The 17,303-nt window shown below is 40.5% G+C and overlaps 1 protein-coding gene across 1 annotated transcript in view; it reads right to left on the reverse strand.

Annotated features, from left to right (window-relative positions):
* The window catches only part of LOC101550807 (cytochrome P450 4X1), a 50,106-nt gene extending 33,160 nt beyond the window's left edge, over nucleotides 1-16,946 (reverse strand). Inside the window, exon 1 of the mRNA XM_055138984.1 lies at nucleotides 16,647-16,946. Coding sequence (XP_054994959.1) covers nucleotides 16,647-16,823 — 177 coding nt within the window. The 5' untranslated portion in view covers nucleotides 16,824-16,946. The remainder of the gene's footprint in view (nucleotides 1-16,646) is intronic.
* Nucleotides 16,947-17,303: the final 357 nt, after the last annotated feature.

Consider the following 17,303-nt stretch of genomic DNA (forward strand, 5'->3'; position numbering starts at 1 on the left):
AGACTTCTTGAAATACCACAATTTCCAAGTGATAGCAGTGTTTTTTGCTTTTGTAACTCCTGGTGGGTTCCTGGGTTGGGCATGGATCACTAGAAAAATCAAGTCAGAAGAGAAGCTTAGAACTTTCAGCCCCACTTCCCTCCCTTTCCATAGAGGTGTGAGAGACTGGAAAAGGACTTAATGAGCCACCTTGCCTGCATGATGAAGCTTTCATGTGAGCCCCTAAAGTATGAAGGTTGAACATAAATGGGGTTGCCCAGGTAATCCCAGCAACATAGGTCATGAGCTGCATCCTTTTACATTGCATTGAGCCACTGACCCAGTTAGCCTGTGAGCATTGTTAGCTGATGATCTTGAGACAGACATAGCGGGCAGGGTGGGATGTGGGGCTGGGAACAATAGTCATAAATTTGCCAAACCTGGGTAAGGTATGGATATATAAGTCACAAAGCTAACACAATGACCTTACTCTAATACATTAGGTCTAATGACCTTATTCAAGATACATTATATAAAAACTATCCATATTTGGAACCACCTCTGTCCCATGTAAACTAACTTATGTCCATGATCCAGAGACTCAAATAAATCTCAAAAAAGATCAACAACCTGCAGAAGAGTCTTTAGTCACCTGCACAGGCTGAGATGTCTGGGGAACTCTGGAGGGAAGTGAATCCATCCAGTGTCCACCCAAAGAAAGCTTCAGCAGCAGAAAACTCCCACACTTTACAATCACCACCATGCCCCTGGCCAGAATCCACTGTCTCAGGAGAAGCCTCTCTCAGAAATTAATCTGCTAAAAAATTCAGATATGTGGGTTTTGTGAATGAAATCTCCAGGCTTTCACTGAGTCGGGATGGGCTACCTCCCCTTATTACCCTGTATTCTGGAAACCCTGGCACCATGCACACATGTAGGGAGCCATTTTACAGAGCTTGGCTCTTATCTTCTAGTCAAGTGGAGGCTGCTTGGGATTCCTGTAACAAAGACACCACTGCTGATCTTATCATTTCGCTATTTGTCTCTCACTAGCCAACCCCCATGCCTGATCTGCATTTTACTACTGTTCCTATGGGGGTCCAAGCATGCATACTATACCACCTCCTTCCAGCAGAGAGGTATAAGTATTGTAACTGCAGTAGAATAAACTCTCTCTTTCTCTCCTCCTCCTTCTGGCTCTGCATCTGTTCATTTGGCTGCATCCCCTCCTTAGCCCCACGAAGGGTCCTCCCTGCTGGACAGGATGGGACCCCCCTACCCCACACACACACCAAAGCTGCTACACAGTCGAAAATTTAACTCCAGCTGTAAAACCCCAGTAAGAATTCCGGACTTCCTGGAGCTTCCTCAAACTTCCTCAAACTATACAACACTGATAAACTAGTAATATAGCACACCAGATTGGATGGGATGTAAAGTAGAAGGCAACCAATCTTGATTAACAAAATTTGAACACTTAACCTGTAACATTTTACTAATTTCTCATACAAGAACTTAAGGGGTCCATGGTGACATACAATAATTTTCACTAGCTTTCTTCTAAGAAAATATATTTTTGCTCAATCTGTTAACAAATTATTGGTAACAAGCAATATGAAATAAGTTATTGAAGGCCTGTTATGGGGGTAGGCTTAGGGGTGGTTAGGATAATTGGAGACAATGGTGGAGAAAAGACGTAATGGTGGTAGGATTCGTGTTGGAATATTGAATGCCCATAACAAATCATCTTGAACAACTTACTAAACCACAGTGTTTATATAAAGTGTAAGAGAGGGGCTGGAGTGATAGCACAGTGGGTAGGGCGTTTGCCTTGCACATGGCCAACCCAGGTTCGATTCCCAGCATCCCATATGGTCCCCTGAGCACTGCCAGGGATAATTCCTGAGTGCAGAGCCAGGAGTGAGCCCTGTGCATCGCTGGGTGTGACCCAAAAAGCAAATAAATAAATAAATAAACAAATAAATAAAGTGTAAGGGGAAAAATGCACATATGTAGGCATTACATATTCCACATAACTGCTCCTAATAACACCTTTAAAGTAATTCTGTGTTAACATATAAACTCCAAAATATATTAACACAGAATTACTTTAAAAGTGTTATTAGGAGCAGTTAGGCAAGAAAAAGATATTAAGGGCATCCAGACAGGAAAGGAAGAAATCAAGCTCTCACTATTTGAAGATGATATATTATATTTAGAAAACTCTAAAGCCTCTACCAAGAAACTCTTAGAAACTATTGACTTGTATAGTAAAGTCGTAGACTTTAAAATCAGTACCCAAAAGTCCATGGCTTTCCTATATGCAAACAATGAGAGAGAGGAAAGTGACATGAAAAAATAAATCCCATTCACAGTCATGTCTCTGAGAATCAAGTACCTCGGAGTCAGCTTTACTAAGGAGGTAAAGAACCTGTACAAAGAAAACTACAAAACGCTACTTCACAAAATAAAAGAAGACACGAGGAGATGGAAATATATCCCCTGCTCGTGGATTGGGAGAATTAACATTGTCAAAATGACAATACTCTTCAAAACCCTGTACACATTCAATGCGATCCCCATAAGAATACCTATGACATTCTTCAAAAAACTGTATCAAACACTCCTGAAATTCATATGGAACAACAAACCCCCACGAATAGCTAAAGGAATTCTTGGGAAAAAGAAGATGGGAGGCATCACCTTTCCCAACCTCAAACTCTACTACAAAGCAGTAATAATTTAAAATAGCATGGTACTGGAACAAAGGCAGAGCTGCAGACCAATGGAAAAGGGTTGAATATCCTTACACAGATCCTCAAATATACAATCATCTAATCTTTGATAAGGGAGCAAGAGATATGAAGTGGAGCAAGGAAAGCCTCTTTAACAAATGGTGCTGGCAAAACTGAAGAGCAACAGGCAAAAATGAGCTCAGATCTTCCTCAAACTTCCTCAAACTCTACAACACTGATCAGACCTTTACCTAATACCATGCACAAAAGTCAGATCAAAATGGATTAAAGACCTCAACATCAGACCAGAATCCATTAGGTATATTGAAGACAAGGTCAGAAAAACCCTCCACGATATTGAAGCTAAAGGCATCTTCAAAGATGACACCCCACTGACTAAGTAAGTGAAAACAGAGAAGAACAAATAGGACTATCTTAAACTAAGAAGCTTCTGCACCTCAAAGGATACAGTGACCAGAATACAAAGACAATCTACAGAGTGGGAAAGGATATTCACCCAATACCTATCTGAAAAGGGATTGATATCAAGGATATACAAGGTACTGATTGAACTCTACAAGAAGAAAATACCCAATCTCATAAGAAAATGGGGCGAAGAAATGAACAGAAACAGAAACTTTCTCAAATAAGAAATTCAAATGACCAAAAAGCACATGAAAAAATGCTCTTCATCATTAATCATCAGGGAGATGCAGATTAAAACAACAATGAGATCATCTCACACCACAGAGACTGGCCCACATCCAAAAGAACAAAAGCAACCGGTGTTGGCGTTGGTGTGGAGAGAGAGGGACTCTTCTTCACTGCTGGTGGAAATGCTGACTGGTCCAGCACTCTTGGAAAACAGTATGGACACTCCTCAAAAAAGTAGAAATTGAGCTCCCATTTGACCCAGCAATACCACTTCTGGGAATATATTCCGGAGATACAATAAAATAGAGACAACCGCTGGACTAGAGCTGTTACCAACTGGATTCCACGCGATGTCAAAAAACTGTGTGGCCACCCACCAATGAGAGGGTCAGACTTCTTCATCAAAACCCTGAATGAACTGTTTGAGGCTCTTCCTGTTCCTGGAGTGAGCAGATATCATTGGGCTACACTAGCACGCGACAGGGACAAATGGAGATGTTACTGGCGCCCTCTCGAGCAAATCGAAGATCAACGGGATGACAAGTGATACAAGTGATAAAAAAATATATAGTAGAAATGACATCTGCACTTGTATGTTCATTGCAGCACTGTTTGACAAGTGACACAAGTGATACAGAAAAATATAATAGAAATGACATCTGCACTTGTTTGTTCATTGCAGCACAGCCAGAATTTGGAAAAAACCTGAGTGCCTGAAAACAGATGACTGGTTAAAGAAATTTTGGTACATCTACACAATGGAATACTATGCGGTTGTTAGAAATGATGAAGTCATGAAATTTGCATATAAGTGGATCTACATGGAGAGCATCATTTTAAGTGAAATGAGTCAGAAAGAGGAGACAGATATAGAAAGATTGCACTCATTTGTGGAATATAAAGAAACAGAATGGAAGACTTACACCCAAGAACAGTAGAGGTGAATACCAGGAGGATTGCTCCATGGCTTGGAAGCCGGCCTCACATGCAGGGGGAAAAGGCAGTTCAGATTGAGAAGGGAATACCAAGTATGGGGTGCTTGGAGGAGGGCCTGCTCGGGAGGGGAGATGCATGTGGAAAGTAGACTACAAACCAAATGATAGCAATTCAATACCTCTATTGCAAAGCACAACACCCATAAAGAGAGACAGAATAAAGGGAATGCCCTGCAACAGAGGCGGGCTGGGGTAGTGGGGGATGGGGTGGGAGTGGTGGGAGGGATACCGGGATTATTGGTGGTGGAGAATGGGCACTGAGGAAGGGATGGGTACTCGATCATTGTATGACTGAAATGTAAGCACGAAAGTTTGTAAGTCTGTAACTACCCCACGATGATTCATAAAAAAATACAATTAAAAAAACCCATGTTATTAGGGGCTGGAGCGATAGCACAGCAGGTAGGGCATTTGCCTTGCATGCGGCCAACCCGGGTTTGATTCCCAGCATCCCATATGGTGCCCCGAGCACTGCCAGGAGTAACTCTTGAGTGCATGAGCCAGGAGTAACCCCCAAGCATAGCTGGGTGTGACCCAAAAAGCAAAAAAAAATGTTATTAATGTTAGGTGAGACATGATTGTTACCATAATGAGATCCAAGTATATAATAAAATAGAATGTAATATACTTTAGATTCTAGAGTCCAAAATGTATATATGTAAATGAGAATAGGCATTTATATATTGTATTAAATGGTTTTAATTTTCTTATTTACATAGGTCAAAATTAAATAGTCATCACTAATTGGCCCTTCCTGATTTAAGTTCTGGTTATTCTATTTGCCAGTTCTTAAAGTGTTGTTGGAATAAGCAATACAAAGTAAATTTGTTGGGGCTGGAGCGATAGCACCGTGGGTAGGCGTTTGCCTTGTATGTGGTCGACCTGGGTTCGATTCCCAGCATCCCATATGGTCCCTTGAGCACCGCCAGGAATAATTCCTGAGTACAGAGCCAGGATTAACCCCTGTGCATCACTGGGTGTGAACCAAAAAGGAAAAAAAAGTAAATTTGTTATGTGCTAAAGGGGACAGGTTGGGATTTGGAGGAAAACTGGGGATATTGATGGAGAGAAGGTCACACTGGTGGTGTTGGAACACTTCATGCTTGAAGCAACTATATAATGAACAACTTTGAAAGTCATGGTGTTTCTGAAAAAATCAATTAAAAAGAATGTCCACATTTGTGGTGGGAAATGTGGTGGAGAAATGGGTATCAGATCATTCTATGATTGAAACCCAATTATGAATAACTTTGTAGCTGTGATCTTATGGTGATTCAATTTAAAAATAATACCAAAAGGCAACTATAAAGATTTTTAAGGGCAGGACTAATCTTGGCTTCCTGAGTCATCTCAGGTAAGTCGGGTTTCCAGGCTGAGTGTGGACCAAGTCCCTGTCCTGCTATGAGGCCCAGCACCTTATCCCCACCCAACATCCTCTAGTATATAAATGGTTCAGCTTCACAGTTCCAAAACTAATTTCAAAGAGATGTTAAACTGCTGAAACATTCTGGTTCCACAGCTCCTGGAGTGTGGAGGCCCACACAACACCTCATAATTTCACAGTACCGAGAGCTCAGTAGGAGTGCAGTAAACTAAATGTGAAAGTTGTGTACAAACCCACTAGGTTCAATGAGAGCAAGTAACACAGATGGCTCAACTAGCACTAAACAGCTCAGCAAATCCCCAGACAATGACTTTAGTAACACCATTGTGAGATCTATGTTGTAACAAGCAATATAAAGTAAATTATTTTGTGCCTGCTAAGGAAGCAGGCTTAAGGGGTGGGTGGGAAACAGGAGATATACTTGAAGGGAAGGTCATGGTAGTGGTGGAATTGATGTTGGAACATTGACTACCCGAAACAACTGTATATGGACAACTTGGTAAATCATAAATATCTAATGAAAACTAAAAAATAGATTTTTAAAATCATTAGAGATACAAAGGTACCCCTAGTAGAGTATTCTTAGATTTCTCAGCAGCAAATATTCAGGTCACGAAAGAGTGGAATGACATCCAAAATAAAAGATAATATATGCTGTCCAAGTATACTCTATCCAACAAAGTTGTACTCTAAATATGAAGAAGTATAAGTCTTCCTAGAAAAATAAAAGCTAAGTTTTATTACCACAAAACCTGGCTTACAAGAAATGTCCAAGGAACTCTTTATAGAATTAGAAACATTGCAACTTTATTTCAGAAGAGTGTGTTAAACACTTAGAGTTTACAAGTTGAAGATAAAGACGATTGAAAATAATTATAGCTACCTCAATTTATTAACTAATTTGCAGCATAATTGGGAATAATTTATGACAACAAAAACATTACAGGGAAGGGGCTAGAGAGATAGTATGGTGGGTAAGGCACTTGCCTTTTGTGGGGCTGGCCTGGGTTCGATCCCCATCATCCCATATGATCCCCTGAGCACAGCCAGGAGTGATTCCTGAGTGCAGAGCTAGGAGTTACCCTAGAGTATCACCAGATGTGACCCCAAAACAAAACAAAATTACAGGAGAGGAGGAACATGATGGATTCTTTGACTGCTCCATACAGGCAAATGATGGTAAGATTCTATCAACAAAATAAGAGCTTTTATGTATGAGATGTTTTATATAAACCTCATGGGAACCCAGAATAAGAATCTAGAGCAGAAACACAGAACATAAATACGAGGAAAAGAACTAGGAAAAACATTGTAAAAACCACCAAACTAAAATGGGATGCAGAAGGACAAGGGAAAAGAAGTGACAGAGACAGAGAGCAACAGGGCACAAGATAAAGTGGCAGTATAAGTCCTCACATGGTGTAGAAATTGATTAAATTTTCCAATTGAAAGCCACACTGTAGCCAGTGGGTTAGAATCACTGTCACTGTCATCCCGGTGCTAATTGATTTGCTCAAGCAGGCACCAGTAACGTCTCCAAGTGAGACTTGTTACTGATTTAATATGCCATGGGTAACTTGCCAGGCTCTGCCGTGTGGGCGAGATACTCTCAGTAGCTTGCCAGGCTCTCTGAAAGGGACGAAGGAATCAAACCCGGGTCGGCCGCATGCAAGGCAAATGCCCTACCCGCTGTGCTATAATGAGTGAAGTGAAATAATAGATTTTATTTTATTATTATTATTTTTTAAAAGAGTATTTTATTTATTTTATTTATTTATTTTTGCTTTTTAGGTCATACCCAGCGATGCTCAGGGTTTACTCCTGGCTTTGCACTCAGGAATTACTCCTGGGAGTGCTTGGGGGACCATATGGGATGCCGGGGTCTGCAGCATGCAAGGCAAATGCCCTACCCGCTGTGCTATTGTTCCGGCCCCGAAATAACAAGACCAAGGTCAGGATGTCTCTCATGTCCCATAGCAATTAACTCGCATATATGAGACCCTGAGTTTGATCCTTAGAACAGCTAAACAAATAAGTAAATAAAAACAATGCCACTTATATGAGGACATTAGTAGACTTCTGTTGTTTTGTTTTGGGACCACGCTCCTATAGCTCTTGGGGTTCTCTCCAGTGGTACTCAGGTACTGAACCTAGGGCTCCTACATTCCAAGCATGCACACAGCCCTTTGAGCGATGTCCCTGACTTAGTAGATGTTTATTAAAAACTCAATGTTATGGGAAGGAAAGAACTAGATATAGAATTGTCTCTCATATATGGGACTTAAAAGTATAGAGCATCTATATAAAAGAAAAAAAAAGTACAGAGCAAGTACCAAAAAAAGGCCAAGGCAACACAATGGGAGAACTGATTTACACAATTTAATTAATGGACATTAGAACTAAAAAAATAAATAGGCAGAGTAAAAGACTTTATGGAACTGAGGAAATGGCTTACATAGTTAGGCCGCATGCTTATTATGTGAAAAGCCCTGTATTTGATTTCTGGCACTGCATGCCTGCTACCCTCTTGAGAATGACAGGGTGTAGCCCCTGTGTACTGCTGGGCCCAAATACTATACTTTCAGGCAGACACAAACAGGCTAGGCATGGCCATGACTGTGACCCTGTGCCCCCTGAGCATTTCTGCAAATGACCCCTATTTTTAAAAATGAGCAGAAGACTTAGCATGGCCCTACTCAAACACAGTCCATGATTATGTAACTATAGAAATTGTGCATAAGTTTAGAATATTTTATAGAAATTTGACATTTTGAAATTTTACCTTTTTTGAAAATGAAAGTGAAAGTCTACTACAGATTCTGGGTAAAATCCCATTTATTTCTTCACTACTGGTAGTTTAAGAAGCATTGTTTTAACACACCATTTAAGCTTCATATTGTGTGATAAACAGAGTAAGTGAAAGTTGAAGAAGGATAAGTTGAGGGAAAAGTTCACTCAGTTAAATTTTAAAAAATCACTATAGAACAACGACTCAAAAGTCAGTGAGGCTAGCACAAGTGCACTTTTGATCCAGATCTCCTTCTTCTCCTCATACAACTCCCCTATAAGTTCTACAACACATCAGAGCATTCTTTTCAAGAGAAATTAAACCAGGGGGACTCTGGACTTGAAGAAAGCATGCATCATTGGGGTCAGTGGAGAGAGATGTGGTGAAAGAGGAGGGGAAAGTGAGAGTGTAAGTGACATGCTATTGGAGTCCTTCCTCTTTTCTCTTCTCTGTTCCTACACGGCCCATGGTCACTTGGCAGCTTCCTCTACAGGAGAAAGACAGACTCTTCTCTAGGAGACTGGAAACCATACAGATGCTGATAGTTTGAGTTCTCCAACAGACTTGTTTTCAGGGAGAACCCTTGACATGTACTCTTCAATGTAAAGTGACAGTTGAAGGCCATCTGACATTTGAGAATCAACCCGACGTGGCAAAAATAAAACAAAGCAAACTATAGTAACTTGTCTCCAAAATGGCTCACTGATCTCCACTGAGCTCCACGCTCTCCTCCCACACTGTGTAAGGACTTGTCAGTGTGACTAACTACAAACAGCAAGAACAATGCTAGGAGAGTTCCAAGACTCAGTTACAAAAGACAGCAGCTCTCATCTTAGATTCTTTTTCCCTGTTCTGTCTCTCTTTTGTCAAACTCTGTAGCAAGCTGCCATGATTGGAGGATCAGCTCTTCCAGCTTGCCTGGGACTGAACCAGAACGCAGGATTTTTAGAACTAAAATCAGGTAACAAGGGATTTGAATTTTATTAGAAAACTAGCTTTGGTCAATTGGAGCAAGACTTTAAGATTCAGAGACCTAAAAATCCCGTGCACATTAAAATGTTGTGTCTTACTATTCTTGGGAACTTAACACTAGGTAAGCAAAGCCAGGCTAACTATCCAAATGATAATAGACCCAGTGTAGGGGAACCAAGGCCTCCAAGGTGATAACCAGTCTTTCCTATGATCTGGCAAGTGGATGTGGATGCATCAGTGAACCAAGCCAAAGTCATTTGAGTTTGGCTCATAAGAGCAAAACCCCCTAGCCTAGTCCAGCTCAAATTCCTAACTTTGACATGAGGAAAATCAGTTAGTTGTTGTCTTAAGCCACTCATTTTTAGTGCGATTTTTAGTGTATCACCAGACTAAATAAAAAATAAGACATAGCTCTTGGAAATTAATTTTGATGGCTAATGTTTTGGAAATTTCATTTTATTCCCCATTCATTTTCTTTTGTGTGCCAGCAATCACACACCGTTTTTTTTTTTTTTTTTTTTCTTTTTGGGTCACACCTGGCAATGCACAGGGGTTACTCCTGGCTCTGCACTCAGGAATTACTCCTGGCGGTGCTCAGGGGACCATATGGGATGCTGGGATTTGAACCCGGGTAGGCCACGTGCAAGGCAAACACCCTACCCGCTGTGCTATCTCTCCAGCCCCCACACACCGTTTTTTTAAACAGTGCCAGAGATGCCTAACAGCAAAGCTTCCAGGTATGCACTAGTAACTATCAAGGATTGAACTCAAGCCTCACGGACCTTAGACTTATAAGGCAGACACTTTTGGTGATGGAGCCATCCTCAAGACTGATGGACAATGGTTTCAACAAAAATATTTTTAGGAGAGATTGTAGGAAAATGATATCAGAAAGCAAAGATTTCTTAAATCCATGAAGATCTAGAACTCCTATTTAACAAAAAGAGGTTCCAGAGAGATGAGAAGTGAGAGGGCTATAATGGAAGAATCAAAGAAGCCATAGTATTCACTGTTAAGTGTGCTCAATCCTTAACTTTTCATCCTTATCACTTTTTTGGCTAGCATAACCTGCATCTGTATTTATTAACCCATGAGTTCTGCATTGTCACTGAAATCTGCTTTGTTGCCTAAATTATTAGAAAGATAAAAATGCTAAGGATGTTAAGTCAATTATTGGAAGAGCAAATATTTCCAGACCACAAAGTAAAAGAATTGTTCTGTGAAAACTATAAAACATTGCTGAAGGAAAATTAAAACAAAGACATAAGCAGATGGAAAAATATTTCATTTTCATGAAATCAAAAACTTAGGGCTGTTATATCAATACTAGCTAAAGAAATCTACAAATTCAATGTAATTCCCACCAAAATCCTCATGATTTTTTATTTGGAAAAGTAGAGAAATTTATCTTAAAATTTATATGGAATGTTAAGGAAATTTGAATAGTAAAGTTAATCTTCACTTAGAGGACAAAGGTGGGAAGAGTCACATTTTCTGATTACAAAACTTACTATCTGCAATAATCAAATAAGCATGAATCTAACATAAAGAGATTCATGTTAAGAGAAAGAAAGGAGAGAGAAAGACAGAGACAGAGACAGAGAGAGAAAGAAAGAAAGAAAAATAGTGCCTGCCATAGAGGCAGGTGTGGGGTGGGGAATGGGAGAGAAGCAGGATATTGGTAGTGAGAAATGTCACTGGTGAGGAGATGGGTGTTGGAACATTATATGACTGAAACCCAATCATGAAGAACTTTGTAACTGTGTATCTCATCATGATTCAACTTATTTTAAAAAAAAGGAAAAGAAAGGGGCTGGGGTTATAGCACAACAGGTAGGGCATTTGACTTGCACACAGCTGACTTGGGTTCGATTCCCAGCATCCCATAAGGCCCCTGAGCACTGCCAGGAGTAATTCCTAAGTGCAGAACGAGGAGTAACCCCTGTGCATCGCCGGGTGTGACCCAAAAAGCAAAAAAAAAAAAAAAAAAGAAAGAAAAAGAATAGAATAAAAAGCCTACAATAAACTCTTTAACATATAGTCTAATGATTTTCTTTTGCTTTTTGGGTCACAATTTGACCCCCAAAAAAATCACCTAATGATTTTTTTTTATAAGGTGGCAAGATCATTTCATGTAAAAAGGTCAGACTTCAACACATTGTGATGAGAAATCTGGTTGTTTATAAGTGACAGAAAGAAGTTGAATCTTTACCTGACACCATTATGAGAATTCACTCAAAATACATCAAAAACTCAAGAGTAGGACCTAAAACTAAGACTCTTAGAAAAATAACATAGAAAAAAAGCTTAATGCCATTAGATCTGATAACGATGTCTTAGATGTGATAGTTAAAGGTATAGGAGAAAGAAAAATAAGCAAATTGGTACTTAAAAAATTCTAAAAATATGTGTGAAAATATAGTTTTAACAGAATAAAAGGAGTCACAGCGTAGAAAAAATATTTACAAATTCTATATCTAATAAGGGATAATATGTAGAATATCAGGAGAACTAAAGCTCAACAATCAAAACCCAACAACCCAACTCAAAAATTAGGAATAGACATTTCTCCAAAGATGACTTACAAATTACATTGAGCACATGACAAGATTTTCACCATTAATGAGTACTGGAGGGAAAATCTACTAAGAATGGGTAATGATAATAATAAAGAAAAGCATAAAATAACAAGTGTTAGCAAGGATATGGAGAAATTAGAATCATTATGCACTTCTGATAGGAATGTAAATGGTATAACAAAGAACAACATGGCATTTCCTAAAAAAAACAAAACAAAACAAAAATGGAATTACCATATGGTACTGCAATTCTATTTCTGGGTATCTCCAAAAGAATTGAAAGAAAATTTCAAAGAAATGTTTGTGCACTTGTATTCATGCAGTAGCATTTTTGACAGCTAAAATATAGAAGAAACCTAAGTGTTCATTGATAGTGAAATGGATAAATAAAATATGGAATGAGCATAAAATGGACTATTATTTTAAAAGGAAGAAAATTCTGATACATGCTACAACATGAGTTAACCTTGAGGATATTATCCTAGGTGGAATAAGTCAATCAATATTAAATCTGTTTTAAAAGATGAGCAGAGTTATAGGGATGGATGGTGCTGCTGCTGCTGCATTTACAACAATGCAAATATAATATCTCTTAGCTATACACTTGAAAAATAGTTAATATGTTAAGGTTTGTGTGTATTTTACCATAATTTTAAAAATTGGGAAAATCAAGGTAGAGGCTGGAGAGATAGTATTGAGGTTAAGGTGCATGCTTTTCATGCCAGAAGATTTCAATTTGATCCTCGGCACCATATGGCCTCCAGATACTGCTAGGTGTGACCCTAGAGGTTCCCAAGCAGCATTGCATCTACTGTCCCTGCATTGAACTCCTGACCAGGTTACTCGAAATTGTCAGAAAGGTTTCTGGAACTGCTGAGCACCACTGCCAGGGCCTCCTCTCAAAAAGGAAAAGCCTTAGCAAGGTATCAGAATTTGTAATATTCATTCTGAAATCTGGAAGAAAATAGAACAATAAATGTCTTCAAAATTTCCAAAGAATAATTTAATTTTCAGGAAAACTATCATTCTTGTCTGAAGTTATAATATATGCATTTGCAGTCATTTGAGAACTCTAACAATTCACCTGACATCCATTTATTTATTTTCAGGAAGTCACCCATAAAACATGATAAAGTGAAGTATCCATCCAAAAAGAACCTCGAGGGCCAAAAACTCCAACACTTTACAATCACTGCCATGGTCCCGGCCAGACTCCACTGCCTCAGAACAAGGCTCACTTAGAAATTAATCTGCTGAAAAAATCAGGTATGCAAGTTTTGTGACTGAAATCAGGTTTTCGCTGACTTGGGATGGGCTACCCACCCCCCATCTCCCTGTACTTCTGGAAGCTCCAGCAGTCACACATACACCCCAAAGCTGCCACCCAGTCAAGAATTTACCTCCATTTGTACCACCTCATTAAAAATTCTGGACTTTCTGGAGTTTCCTCAAACTTCCTCAAACTCTGATAAACCAAACACTGGTTTATCAGTGTTTATCAAACACTGATAAACCAGCAGTAGGACACCAGATTGAATGGGGTGTGAAGTAGAAGGTAATCAATCTTTGGTTAGAAGGTAACTAAAATATCAACATAGAAGGCTTAACCTGTAACAACTTCTTAGTAATCTTTTATACAAGGATTTAATGGGTCCATGGTGAGATGCAACAATTTTCACTAACTTTCTTCTAAGAAAATATTGTCTTGATCATTCCGTTAGCAAATTGCTGATAACAAATAATATAAATTAAATTATTGAGGGACAGGTAAGGGGTGGTTAGGAAAATTGGAGACAATGGTGGAGAGAAGGTGTAATGGTGATGGAATTGGTGTTGGAATACTGAACGCCTATAAAAAATCATCATGAGAAACATTGTAAACCACAGTGTTTATATAAAGTATGAGGGGAAAATTTACATATGTAGGCATTACATATCCATGTAAACTCCAAAATATATTAACACAGAATTGCTTTAAAAGTGTTATTAATATCAGGTGATACATGATTATTACATAACAATATCAAGTATAAAATAAAATTAAATGTAATATACTTTATATTCTAGATTCCAAAACGTATATATGTAAATGAGAATAGACATTTTATATTGTATTAAATGGCTTTAATTTTCTTACTTACATAGGTCAAAATCATATAGTCATCACTACTACCTTCACTGATTTTATTTTCTGATTATTCTATTTGTCAGTTCTTAAAGTTTTGTTGGAATAAGCAATACAAAGTAAATTTGTTATGTGCCAAAGGGGGCAGGCTGGGATTGGGAGGGAACTGGGGATATTGATGAAGGGAAGATCACATTAGTGGTGTTGGAACACTAAATGCTTGAAGCAATTGTATAATGAACTATTATAAATGAACTTTGTAAATCATGGCTTTTAAAATAAAAATTAATAAACAACTATCAAGTGAAGGAGGAAATAAAGAAAGCAGGATGGGACTGGAGAGATGGTACAGGAATTAGAACACTTGCCTTGCATGCAATGGAGTCAGATTAAATCCCCAGAACCCACATAGCTTTCTGAGCACTGCCAGGAGTGATCTCTTAGCACAAAGTCAAGAGTAAGCCCTGAGGAGTGCCAGGTGTGCCCCCATATATATTACTTGTGTCACTTGTTATCTAATTGCTCCTCAATTTGCTTGAGCGGGGCCCCAGTAACATCTCCATTCATCCCTGTCATGTGCTAGTGTAGCCCAGTGGTATCTGCTCACTCTAGGAACACATGCCACCCGCACAGCAGAGCCTGGCAAGCTACCCATGGTATATTTGATACACCAAAAACAGTAACAAAATAGACCTCATTCCCCTGGAAGAGCCCCCAATATGGGGGGAGGGTTTAATCCCCAAACATAACCCTCAAAAAATAAAAGAAGAGAAAAGATGTGTCCAGGAGGTAGGCAATATGTATGATACAGAACAATAAAACTTCTGAGAGTGCTGAAAGGAAGTAAAGGGATATACATGATGACTTGTCAGTAACCGTACTGCAAACCATAATGCCCAGAAGGGGGGAGAGAGAGAGAGTGAGAGAGAGAGAGTGAGAGAGAAAGGGAGAGAGTGAGAGAGGGGGAGGGAGAGGGGGAGAGAGAGGGGGGGAGAGAGAGGGGAAGAGAGAGGAGAGAGAGAGGGGGAGAGAGAGAAAGAAGTGCCTACCGTTGGGGCAGGGGTGGAGCATGGGGTTGGTAGTGGGAGAGAGACTGGGTGCTTTGATGGTGGGAAATGTACATCGATAAAAGGATGAATACTGGAACATTCTATGACTGGAACTCAATAATGAACAACTTTGTAACTATATTTCATGATGATTCAATAAAAAAAATTAAAAAGGAACAATAATTCTGTGTACCAAGCATATTTAGAGAGCAAACAATGCAGACTGAAATAGGAGAAATACCTACAGAAAAGCAGATGGACAGATGGACTGTTTTGTACACTTCAATATTTGCAAATATTATTGAGATGTGTTTGGCAAACCTATTGGAGTATTGGGGGAGGAAGTGGTGGATATAGAAAAATAAGCATATGAGAAAAGGAAAAAGTTAATACTTGGAGAGGAGCAAAAGCTCTATAAGTAAAGGAACAAAATCAGCCTCATAGGTAAGTCATGACATTTACACAAACAAGATAATGTAAAACTTTCCTACTTAAATAAAGATACAGGGGCCAGAGCGATAGCACAGCGGGTAGGGTGTTTGCCTTGCACGAGGCAGACCCCGGCTCGATCCCCGGCATCCCATATGGTCCCCCAAGCACTGCCAGGAGTAATTCCTGAGTGCAAAAGCCAGGAGTAACCCTCGAGCATTGCTGGGTGTGACCCAAAAAGCAAAAAAAAAAAAAAAAAGGATACAAATACAATTATATTGGCACAGGGAAAAAAATGGCGTGATTATTCATCCTGCTAAATATGATGCTTAACAGGTGGATCTAACACGAATAAGGGCGAGACAACCTGCCCAAGGGTGGGCGCAAGCCCCAAGGTGGGTGTGGCCTCCCGCCTCTTAGGGCGCCGCCCAAACACCAAAGGAGCAAAACAAAATGATTCAATTAGCAAATGCAGTGTAGTAATATTTTACAAGAAAGGCTTTAACTAAACAATATGAAAGGGCAGAGGGTGGGGCAGGAGAGACGACTTAAAGTAGGGGTGGTGAAAACTGTTGTGTCTATTTTTTGCATATCTTCTGCAATTAATATGTGTTACATAGTACATCATACTCTTGTTTTCCAGCCATACACGAGGAAGTGTATGAATTTGAAATGCAATGCAAAAACTCATGCAAGAAATGAGCAAAGCAATGAGACACACCCTAGTTCCATCAGCTTTGCTGTTCTGCATTCAAATTTTTAAAAGCCCCTCCCAGCTCCGCAGCGTCCTCTGGAGCGGCTGCAGGGAGTCCCCTTTCCCCTGGACGCTGTGAGGGAAGAGGTAGAGAGCAGTGACAAGATGCTGCGACCCCGGGGCGGTGCGGGACCGAGGGATGGGAGGAAGGGAAGGAAATAGCCCCGTTTCCCCGCAGTCTCCAGCATCAGCCCTTTCTCTACCTTCTGGTGGCCGTAGAACCAGTGGGTGGGGGGCGCGGGGAAGGGCCGCAGATCGCGCAGCAATCGCTGCCTCCGTAGGTAGAGCTTGATGGCCTGCAGCAGCCCCAGGGCCAGGCAGAACACGAAGGCCAGGTAGAAGGACCGCGTCCAGCGTGTCTCCAGCCAGGAGGACTCCATGGCAGCGCGCAGCTCTGACGGCCCGAAGCATCCACCCGCCGCGGAGGGCCGAGTCGGAGCCTCGCGCAAGGGGCGGATCACGCAGCCCACCGCGCCCCTGGGTCCTCAGGGAAGCTCCCAGACTCCCCGGGCAGAAGCGCAGGGAGGGGCTGCGGGGGAAGAGCCGGCGCAGGCTGGGCCAGAGTTCCCGGATTTGATGGAGCGATGTGCATCTTCATTCAGGCAGTGTTACACCCTCCTTCCTATCCTGGGAGGTCCGGATTTAGGGTTTGAAATAATGCCAAGGCAAAAGGCACTGTCTTTATCCGTTACCACAGATAAATAGCACACACTGTAATCAGAAAGACTTTCTTTCCCAACCAAATTTCTCAAAACCTACAGGGAAGCTGGGATGAGGCTGAGATATGACAGTGGGTAAGCCCTGCTCATGGCTGACCCAGGCTCTAACCCCAGCATCCTGTATGGTCCTCCGAGGCCCCA

The sequence above is a fragment of the Sorex araneus genome, chromosome 5 (assembly GCF_027595985.1).
Source record: "Sorex araneus isolate mSorAra2 chromosome 5, mSorAra2.pri, whole genome shotgun sequence".
In the NCBI taxonomy this organism is placed as follows: Eukaryota; Metazoa; Chordata; class Mammalia; order Eulipotyphla; family Soricidae; genus Sorex; species Sorex araneus.